The 12,068-nt window shown below is 35.1% G+C and overlaps 1 protein-coding gene across 1 annotated transcript; it reads right to left on the bottom strand.

Moving 5' to 3' along the window:
• Positions 1-4,625: 4,625 nt before the first annotated feature.
• Positions 4,626-9,710, bottom strand: LOC123872231. The gene is made up of 3 exons (XM_045916407.1): positions 9,590-9,710; positions 6,050-6,241; positions 4,626-4,972 (listed from the first exon to the last, which is right to left on the bottom strand). Exons 1-3 carry the CDS (start codon positions 9,708-9,710, stop codon positions 4,626-4,628), a joined length of 660 nt encoding a protein of 219 aa, XP_045772363.1.
• Positions 9,711-12,068: the final 2,358 nt, after the last annotated feature.

The following is a 12,068-nucleotide window of genomic DNA, read 5'->3' as shown; positions in this document are numbered from 1 at the left end:
CGCTTTTTTTCATTCATTTCCCGTGCATTAGGTGGAATAGGATAAAGTTTTGCTTTTCTTGCGTTATTTCTTGCAAGTACGATTTTCATAATAATATTATTATTTCTGCTATGTAACAATTTCTTTAAGAAAAAGCATTGCTGTGGCTCATTTTTAACCCCCGACCCAAAAAGAGGGGTGTTATAAGTTTGACATGTGTATCTGTGTATCTGTGTATCTGTCTCTGGCACCGTAGCGCCTAAACTAATGAACCGATTTTAGTTTGTGTTTTTTTTTTGTTTGAAAGGTGGCTTGATCGAGAGTGTTCTTAGCTATAATCCAAGAAAATCGGTTCAGCCGTTTGAAAGTTATCAGCTCTTTTCTAGTTACTGTAACCTTCACTTGTCGGGGGTGTTATAAACTTTTAATTTACACTTGTGTTGTTTAATAATTCGTGCTAGAGGTTAGTTAGCCTATAGCTATTCAAGAGGTAGGGAGTTCGATTTCCGGCACGTACTTACTTCTAACTTTTCGTAGCTTTGTATATTAGCTATCACTTGCTTTACCCGTGAAGGAAAACATCATAAGGAAACCTGCATGCCGGTAAGTTATCCATAACATTCTCAAAAGTGTGTGAAATCTGCCGATCTGCACTTGACCAGCGTAGTGAACAATGGCAAACCCCTTCTTATTCTTAGAGGAGACCCGTTCTCAGTAGTGCGCCGGCGATGAGTTGATGATGATAATAATAATAGTAGCTTTCGTTACTCTTCAATCGATTCATTACTTTTACGCGATACGCGCAAATACAACATACCAACTTTTATAATTACATATATCAATATAGATATTCCGAGTACCGTATTAAATATTCAATAGTTGTTAAACTTTATTTACATATATTTGGGCTTTGCCGCCGGGTCGGTAATAAGCACCAAACCGCAGAAGCCTCATCAGAAGGTACTATGATTGAATTTACATGAATAGAATAATTTTGTAAGTTTTCTCTACCGGTAATTCGATACCTTGCATTGCGAACTCAGGTACTTACCTACTTGCAGAGGTACTTCAGAGAATCCATATATATACTATAGATACGAAAGTGTGTCTGTCTGTCTGTCTGCGAGCTTTTCATGGCCCATCAACCGTTTCTGTCAACTGTTTTTGAAGTTTAGTTTAGAGATACTTAGCTTGCATAGTATTATTTGGATTTCTGTGGCTTGCATCTTATGAAAAGGACATGGGCTAAATTTTTTGTCCTTGAAAGTCAAAAAGTTCCCACGAGATTCGTAAAAAAAGTAAATCCACGTGGACGTAGTGGAAATGGGCATAGGTTATTTTAATCTTGAAAAATCTGAGTTGGATTGGGAGAGAGAATGGGATTTTTTAAAACTAAATCGACGTGGACGAAGTCGTGGGTTTCATCTAGTCCCTCGTAAAGATCGATCAATAATATTTATTATCTTATTATGTAGAGATCGCTAAAAACATCAGTATATACCCGTAGGTTACACCTACTAGGTATCTAAATAGGCTGTTTAAGCTAACAAAGGAAATTGTGACCCGTGAAATTGTTTTAAATGCTGAATTTTAAATGTTTTTTCTACAATGACCTAGAATTCAAAAGCCAGACGTCTTATTTATTTTATTTTTAGAAAGTACCCGCTTTCTTAAGAAGGTAGAAGTCAAAAGTACAATAGAACTGGCGATTCGAAAGCTTTTGAAATCCTTGTAAATGCTAATGGCAGCAATTGTTTAGAATAATTTATATTTCTTTGTGTAGAAATAATAGTTCAAGTTGATAAACATCCTTTCAAACCGACCGATGACAGCTATATAATACCTGGCTTAGTTTGTTGTGAGTTCTTCTCAGACTTTTGCGCTTTTGGAACCCTCGCAGCTAACTATCACCACTACATCATTGCTTGATAATCAGAGCGTAATATAAACGTGTATTAAGGTATGAAAGTGCAAAATAGTACACAGTATGAATAAATGACTTTGATTACCAATAGAATTTGTTGGCTCTACTCCATTTCTAATTTTTATGCGTCGCACCTAACTTTTGCACAATTTAACTCGTTTCCAACTTAATACAATTTTTTTTTGTCTAAGACATCATTTTGATTTCAATGATCTTTTATAAAATTTGTTCGGAATAGCAACCTTTTTCCTTCTTTGTTCGACAGACAAAGATCAGTAAATTGTAAAAGTAAATAGACGATTACTTAAATTGCCGTTACTGATGATTCTGCAAAAAAATCCGGCAGTAAGCTAAGAGTTTAATAACTTAAACGTGATCTCTATCAAAAAAATGATTCGAGGTGATCTGAATTCTTCTTAGTAAAATGATCCACATTTTACTCAATTAATATTGATAAAGATATTGGGTAGTTGTGGCCGGGCGACTACAGTTGCTACGGTAGGCCACTTTATTTACTTTGTACTAACATAATTATAAGGACTTATTGTTACTAACACACTAACTTTGTATATGGGCCTGTTTGTATAAACATATATTGTGGGTCTGAAATAAAATCTTATTTATTTTGTTTTATTTTTATTTGAGCTTATTACTAAGGACCAGTATTTTGTAGGAGTATTTTGCTAGATACCAGATACATTTGATGCCCGAGGGATATGATAGCCTTATCTCCCGGTCAGCCCTGGAAGATGTATCGCCTGGAAGATATATTGCATTTATGATATATTAACATTTAGCGGCTCCGGGGAATACCCAATCATGAATATTATGTTTATTTACTTGTTTAACCTAGCACTATTAATATACGGGTGTAACTAGAACGATAGCTAAAACTTAGCGTTATTATTACCTTAACACAATCTAAGTCCAATATACATGTGCCTTATCTTATAGTTTTAGTGATTTATTTTTTTCAGATCAGCGTTGTATAGCGTGCAAGACTCAAGTCAATGCCCCACTTACGATGCGGCATTGACTTTGAGTGACCTATTTTCTGAACATTCGTTGACCTCTAGCGTCAGACAGATGTTTTATTTACAATACATTGCGAACTTTTACAATATAGGATTATTAAATATTTTTTTCACGTTTTTTTTGTGTTATCTTATCATCATTACTATCACCTGTCTTCGTTTTTGCTAGCGTTCTTATTACACCCTGTATGGCAAAATTATGAACATCTTTGTACCAACCAACTCCAATAACAACAGTCCAGAGGAAAATCGTCCTTTTGTTATAGTCAAGCGTACATACATCACCTACTCACGGAAACTAGGGTTTCGTATCCAAAAAGGCCCCAACGGGACTTTATTGCTAGGCCCCCGCTGTCCGTCCATCCGTTCGTCCGTCTGTTTGTCAACGGGCTGTACCTCGTGAACCGTAATTGGTAAGAAGTTTCACAGGTCTGTCGGTTCGTCCGTCTGTTTGTTAACGGGCTGTACTTTGTGAACCGTAATTGGTAAGAAGTTTAAATTTTCACAGAATGTGTATTCCTATAGGCACTTAATATCACTATAACAACAAATAATAAAAATTTCAAAATGGCTGCCATAAAAATAAAAAATAAACGCAAAAGTGTTATTTCTTGTTCGATTGTACGGATCGTACGGATGGTGTGGTACCGTAGGTGTTAAAAGGAAATCCAAATAAAAACAATAGGCAACGTCGCTTATATTAATACAGTATTTTATTGTGTAAGTTAAGAAATAATATTTACAGTAACTTTATTACCAAATAATCTACCCATTGGTAGGTTAGGTAGTCTTCATAGTTCTCCATAAATTATTACATATTGAGTATTTTTACAGTAAAAATACATATATAAGTGTCAAGACAGACGGTCTGCAAGCTCACTGCAAATTGCAGTTTGAGTGAAGTTATGATGCAATTGATACTTGATATAACTGCAAACCCAACTGCGCAGTCCACATACAGTTCGAGTACGAGAAAGCCATCTAAACTGCACACCTGCGCAGTTGCGGCAGTGCGATGCAGTTATATCTGCAACTGCACCATAATCGCACCCAAACTGTAATGGTATGCAGTCCAAATGCAGACCGTATATCTGTTACGTGTTATACACGTAAATTATAGGTAATACCCGCACTTTTCACACTCTTTAGATTAAATTTACGTTTTAAGCGTAGAATAAATTAATTAGTCAAGGTTCCGATAAAATCAATAAATATCGTAATACGATAACGTAATAAGTACGTTGTTATTGTTATTTTATTGTTTGTTGTTTCTGTTATTTTATTTTTAGTTATTTCTGGTAGTTTATTTTTATACGTTTTTTAAAAATAGGGTAATAATGAGATAATAAATAAATTAGAGATTTTAGGTACTCTATAATATTTATTGTAATCGCGTCAATAATACGAATTTGTAATTGAAATAGTACAACGAATAATTGTCTGCGGAGGATAATAAATTATTTAATTTCATCGATTTCGAGTTTTTAATTTTTATTTGACGAAATCTGTGACTTCTATCGTCTATGAGATGTTAGGCGTAGTAATACGGATTTTTTTATCGGTCATCAGGTTTGTATCAAGAATATTTATTGATCTTAACCTTGCCTGCGATACCGCTCTATCTAATCAAATCTAACTAATTTCTATCATTTTACTTTTAATTATCAATTAATTCTACCCATTTCTGTCTACCCCCCAACAGAGTAAGAGCCATCAGCGTCATAAACTTTCTTCTTCTGCGAATATCTAGTATCAACTCTTCCATAACTTGACGAATAAGCTCCGTACGGCTGATGATCATAAGGGTCATCATCAATCACATAGCTCTCGTGATGATCATGGTGGTCGTGATGACTGTGATAGGGCTCGTGATCATATTCCACGTAGACCTCCTTATGTTTATCTTTTACTTTCAGGTAGTGTATGAGCCACAGAGCAAAATGCCATGCTTTTGAAGCGATCACGAAGAATATTATTCCATATACGATTTTTAGGACGAAGATTTTTGTGGCTACTACGTAGAAAAAGTGTACTGTGGACAAAAAAAAAACAAATATTAAAGTAAATACGTTTAAAACTAATTCTGATATGTTAATGATATATTAACCTAGCTACACGGGTAAGTTTTCTAAAAAACCCTACCTTAGTGTGGATTTTAGGCTGAGATCTATACACACACTTTGACTTTTCTCAGACTTCTAAAAATTAAGTCTAAGCAAACTCAAAGTGCGTTCTATAGACTTCACCCTTAGTGCCTATTCATCAACGTCGAGTGACGTTTAACCGAGGAATAAATTGGACGTAATGAGAGTTTTTGTATAGAAAGCTGCCCAAAATATCAAAATTTCTTTCTATTAATTATGCCTTTATAATACAGACAAAGGCAAACACAAACTTCCTATTTTAAAAAAAATAAAATAAAATCCAGAATATAAGGTACCTATCTCAGAATAGAAAGCAGTTTGCATTGTAATTATTTATTCACAATGCAACCGCCCCTGGTAGCCATTTTGTAGAGCAATCCTTGGTGTTTAACCAAATTCTGCATTCATAACGTCTAGCCCACGTTTTAACGCAATAAACAGAACAGCTGCGAGACTGCACGACTAATATTAAATTTTTAGATTCCTTTTTATTTTTCTGACCGTACTTATTGCGCCGGCTACGAGTGTTTTTTGCATTTTAATCGAATTAAGGAATGTATTTTGTTGAGTTGAATTTTATATTAAATCGAGTAGCTATTGCCCACGATTGCGTTATCGTGGATTTAAGATTTTAAAAATTTCAATTTAAAATTTTCCAGAACAAAAAGTACCTAGCCTTTTCGTCTATACGTATAATCCTTGCAAAAAAATCAAGTCAATCCATACCTAATGAGTTTCATTAATTCCTTGAATAAAAAAAGTTTTATATTTTTAAGGTTTCGTGCGGAGGTTTAGTAATAGTTTCAATTGTACCTTCGGGGTGCCTTAGATAGAGACCAGAGAGATGAAATTTTCACAAAGTGCCACTATAACAACAAATATAAAGGGAAATCGTCAAACGCTAGTAAAATACGTACTTTAATACTGCATATAACTACTCAGTATATCCCAGAAAAAGTTGGACGTTTGAGGATGATAACTGTGGTGGTGATTTGGGTATCCAGCGGCTTTGTAATGTGGCCAGAAGTCTGGCACGTATCTGACGATGGCCAGGACCCATGCCATGACCACCATGGCCGTTATAACGGCTAACACTAAAGCTATGCCCAGGAGTATCTTGTGCAGACCTAACTTCGCGGCCAGGACGATCGCGAGATGGGCTGTAACAAACATTTTAACTGGTTACTGTTTGTTACTTTTATCAAAACTTTTTAGCTAACTATTAAAAGATGAAGGAAACCTAAACTACAGACTAAACGTTTTTTTAGTTTTAAAAGACGCCTTTGAACCCACGTGGCTTAAGATGGAGCCAACGATTGTAAAGTGTATTTTTTTTTTGTAATTTTGGATTTTCAACAATTGATAATATACACACTGTCGAACTACTAATAGAAAAATTTTTAGAATATCGGAAACCTCTATATATAGCGTTTATTGATTATCAAAAAGCTTTCGATAGCCTGAAACATAAAGTCATATGGAAGTCACTACAAGCACTAAATATAGACCAAAAATATATTACAATAATAAAATACATTTATGACAATAGTACCAGTAAGATCCGGCTTGAATCAACGGGCCCACCGATCCCCATCAACCGAGGAGTTAAACAGGGAGACCCGTTGTCTCCAAAAATCTTTATAGCCGTGCTAGAGACAGTCCTCAGTTCATTGAAGTGGGACAAGCTAGGTATATATATTCAAGGAAAGTACCTCAACCACCTGAGATTCGCCGACGATATAGCCGTCTTTTCAGAAAGTAGCACTCAAATGAAATATATGTTGGACTCCTTGAGCAAGGCGAGCAAGGAGGCAGGACTGGAAATAAATTTCGACAAATCAAAACTAATGACAAATGGTACTCAAACTCCCATAACGATCGAAAACTCACAAATAGAGTATGTCCAGCAATATATTTATTTGGGAAAACAAATCTCTTTCGGCAACACTAATAACGAAGAAGAATTAGAACGTAGAATTAAATTTGCTTGGAATAAATACTGGAGCCTTAAAGAAATATTAAAAAGTAAAATGCCAATGCATATAAAAAGTAAAATTATGAATACATGTGTACTACCCACGCTAACGTATGGCTGCCAAACTTGGAAGTTTACAGAGAAAGCAAAAAGAATGATAACAACTTGTCAAAGAGCAATGGAACGAAGCATACTGAAAATAAGAAGGATACATAAAATTCGCCATTCTGTCATCAGAAAACAGACCCAACTGATCGATGCACTTTCCTATACACTTAAATCGAAATGGAAATGGGCCGGCCATATTTGTAGACTCACGGACAACCGGTGGACAAAGACAGTAACAAGCTGGCCAGGCCCCAAAGGCACACGTGGTAGAGGAAGGCCGCATTATCGTTGGGACGATGACATAAAAAAAGTGGCAGGACCAAACTGGATGCTCAAAGCCAAAGACAGAGCAAAATGGAGTTCTCTGGAGGAGGCCTTGACCTGAAAAGGGTTCTTCATAAAAATATTATTGTACCTACTAAAGTTAAGATATTTAAATTATTTACTTTAATTCATCTAGTTAGTACTCTAAGTTATATTTAATAATCTCTATTGTAAAAAATATTTGTGAAGAAATAAAAGGCTTTTTTATTTTTTATTTTATTTATTTTATAATTTTGGATAGTATAAATAAAAAAATTAATTAAAAAAATGTTTTAAAAACTGGTAAAAATATTTTGGTGATCTTCCAATCAGTGTTACAACCATTTTAATAAAATCGGTCAGGTGTGAATCAAACTCGCACACTAAAAGTTTTCCATCGAACAAGAAACTGTTTTTGATTTTTTTTTTAATTTTCATGGGGGCCATTTTGAAAATTTTATTATATGTTGTTAAAGCGGCAATTTTGTGAAAATTTTAACTCTCTAGCTATTACGGTTCACGAGATATCAGCTCGCTATCCGACGGACAGAGTTCCTTTGGGATTTTATAAAAACCTAAATCCACGCGGAGTCGCAGGTCGTCATCTAGCAAATCGATAATGTATGTTCGCTATATCGGGTATCAATATACGTATCCAATAAAAGTGGCAATAGCGGCTTATAAACCAAGCATTTTGTGAAAAGGGGCGCTAAGAATAGACAACGCAATATTTTTATGATTGTTCTGAACTTTGTATGAATCTTCAATGGAAAATGTAATAAATATATATTGCAATTCCATTTTATGAAAAGATCAAAAGGATTTTCACATACCGGCTACGTTTAAGTACTCATGCCTGCCTACTTTTTTATAACGCCTGATATTTTTGAAGGAGAACTTCTTCTTTGAGTGCGACTTGAGAGATGACCTTACTCAAAAGGGCTAGAGCCGTATAGCCAATTGAAAAAAAATATAAATAACTCAAAATTTAAATACCTCCGACTCAAAAACCTCTATAAGAAAACTAAAAAAGAGCTGATAACTTTCAAACGGCTGAACAGATTTTCTTCGATTATAGGAGTAGCTAAGATCACTCTCGATCAAGCCACCTTTCAAACAAGAAAAATATACAAATTAAAATCGGTTCATTAGTTTAGGAGCTACGATGCCACAGACAGATACACAGATACACACGTCAAACTTATAACACCCCTCTTTTTGGGTCGGGGGTTAAAAACGCGCGCGTTATTTACATATTATTATACTTCATCATTCTACAACCCAACCTCGGTCCACTAAACTGGTCTCTTGTCAGAATGAGAAGGGCTAAGGTCATAATCCACCACGCTGGCCACGCTGGTGCAGACTTACACACCTTTCAGGACATTATGGAGAACTCACAGGCTCTTTCAGGAACAGGATCTCACAAATTTCCTCACAATAATAAATACTTAGTATTTAATTGCTTATTTTTACTTCTAATATTTTTTTTTCATTATCAGCTTACAATTCAATATCTAACTACCTATGATTTTTAATTTGATGGATGAATGTCTTTGCCGATAGGGGGGTATAGCCACAGCCGAAGCCACCAGATCACATCAACGAAAGTTCTCTTTTTATAAAAATCTAAATTAAAAATATTTTTATTCGATTAAACTTTTACAAAGCACTTTTGGATCGTCAAATGGCATCTACCACTGGTTCGAAATGCCTATAACTCCATCCCTCCTTATTACTGTAAATCACTTAAGAGGGCTCTCTCCGTCACTCGTTTCATACAATCGTAGTTCCAATTTCATTTGAATATTAAACAACCAAAGTCCATGAAATTATGCAGACATATTCTAGAAACTAATATCTGTGTCTGTGGTGTTTTAGATTTTTCTAAAAATATGTAGTTTTAAAATTACAGGGGCTCAAAGATTTGTATGAAAATTTTTAAGACCTCGTAACTTTGAAACCGAATTCTTTAACAGAAATCTGGAAAACCACAGACATAGATATTAGTTTCTAGAATATGTCTGCAAAATTTCATGGACTTTGGTTGCTTAATATTCAAATGAAATTGGAACTACGATTGTATGAAACGAGTGACGGAGAGAGCTCTGTTAATACTTACTCAGTAGAGCGTATTTTCCTTTGCCTCTCGCCTCTGCCAAGGCATTTTCTTGCACTTCAAATCCCTCTACACTTGCTATGCAAATCGGAAATATCAACGCTGCCAATAGTTTTGAATACATTTTTCCTGAAACAACTGTTCTATTTGTGCACAACACTTTTTGAATCCCGCTTTAAATAAATCCTTTTTAGATTCAATTTTATAAATATATATATAATGTTAGTTAAAAATGCTTTTAGGTACCTAATGTAAATAATAGAGATTTATTTATAACATTTCTAATAAAACTCCTTGTAGTAATAGGTACTAAAGTAACTTTTTCAAACAAAATAATCACTGTAAAATTGATTTTTCATATTATTATTTTTATTAATACCCAGTTTAACTGTTATTATCACTTTAATGTAGACTCGATGAGTTTTTCGATTTGATATAGAAGTTAAATAAATTTAATTTTAATAAAAAATCGAGTAAAATTTCGAACAAAATAATCACTGCAAGTATTGATTATTTATTTGAACATATTTTTTTAATAACTAAGTAAGTAAAGGTTTTTTCAGTCAAGTATACTGTATAATGGTTCAATGTATAGTGCCAAAGGCTAAGTATGGCTGGTGCAAGTGCCCTAAGTGATAATAAGAGTGGAGTGTAGTGATAACAAGACGATAAATATTATAAATAGGGTGAAAGTGACAATTGTTACGCAAGGCCCAAGTTTTCATGGAGAGAGCTATGGGTTTCACGATTATTTGTTTACACAATTTCTCAGCGTTGCGTCAATTGTTGAGAATTTCAGGGGTTTTATTACGCAATGACAATGATAAATTTCGCTTTCCAAATGAAACTGCGTTGTCAAGAATTTTGGCAAGGGGACTTACTGAAAAAAAAACGCAAGTATAGGCAAATTACTTGTGCCATAAGACTTTGATTCTAGATCAACTGGAAGTACCCTATAGCTTTTGATTCCCTTTACTGGTCTTGTCCACTGGAAGTACCATTGTCTGACAGATATAATAGACAGACAGACAGATAGACAGATACCGAAGTGATCATTATAAAAGATCCTTTTTCTCTGGAGTTACTTAACCCTGAAATTTATTCAAAAAAATTATAGACAGTGTCACTTGGGATATTGTAAGAATTCTAACAATACCATAGACATCGAAATCTTTTCAGGCATTTAGAAGTTACATGGAACAAAGAAATTCACATAATACATGAACCCTGCAAACATTATGGTAATTTTTTTGGGCAGTCATAACTGCCTATTGCCTTTTTTAGGCAGTCGCATAGCCTGCCTGCTAATTGAGTAGGTATCCTAAAACTGTTTATTATCTAGATTCTAGATGAATCGCGCGAAGGTCGTAGAACGTAGATATTGTTGAGATATTAATATCCTTAATCACAGCACATTACAACTATTTCATCTGCCATCAAAATGAACGCGTTATGACTCTACAGACGGAGTAGGGTTGGGTCTGTTCTACAGTTATCGACATCGATAAATCCAGATGAGAATAATACAGCGAGTAGATAATATTATAATCTAAACCTGCTTATAATAAAGCTGTAACTGGAAGATTTCTACAGGATATGAAGCCCGCAGTAGTATTTTATTATTTTAGTAAACTGCCTTGCTTGCCTGCCTGTCTGTCCGTTTGTCATCACCCTGAAACAATAACATGACTTTGTATTAATTATGCATTGTCGAGTATACATCTCCGCAGGATGCTACGGTGTCGGAGTGAAACGTACTTTGAGTGTGTTTTAGATTTGGATGGTGTATTGGCTGCTTGGTTGGTTGCTGTTCCTGCACCGTGATAGCCTAGTGGTTAAGACGTCCGCCTTCTATTTGGGAGGTTGGGGGTTCGATCCCGGGTAGGTACACAACTTTAACTTTTCGGAGTTATATTAATTGCCGGTTAAATATCACTTGCTTTAACGTTGAAGGAAAACATCGCGAGGAAACCTACATGCATTGAGAGTTTTCCATAACAATCTCAAAGGTTTTGTGAAGTATACCAATCTGCACTTGGTCAGAGTGGTGGACTATGACCCTTTTCATTACGAGAAGAGACCCGTGCTCAGTAGTGAGCTGACGATAATGATGATGCACTTTTGTCAGTAAATTCCTTTTTATTCTATCTGTCCTTGTAAAAATTGGTAGGTATCAAAGTATTATCTGGCAGGCACATCACTAGTGTCGTATAAGCACTCGTAAACGGGAACCGCTCATTATTTCTGAATTTAACGATGATTGTCGACACGCCGAACGATTCCACGCTATCACCCGCCCCGGGGTAACCCGGGTAACAGGGGAAAATACCCAAATATCGCATACATTTTACCATATCACTTAATCGAGTTAACGGTTATCTCACCCTTGCCTCAACACTTAAGAGGGGTCTCTCCGTCACTCGCTGCATACAAACGTAGTTCGTCTCTCATTGGAATGAAACCAATCATACTCAATGGAATT

The sequence above is a fragment of the Maniola jurtina genome, chromosome 2 (genome assembly GCF_905333055.1).
Source record: "Maniola jurtina chromosome 2, ilManJurt1.1, whole genome shotgun sequence".
NCBI lineage: Eukaryota > Metazoa > Arthropoda > Insecta > Lepidoptera > Nymphalidae > Maniola > Maniola jurtina.
Note: the sequence above shows the minus strand (reverse complement) of the source record. Positions and strands in the feature narration are given on the sequence as shown.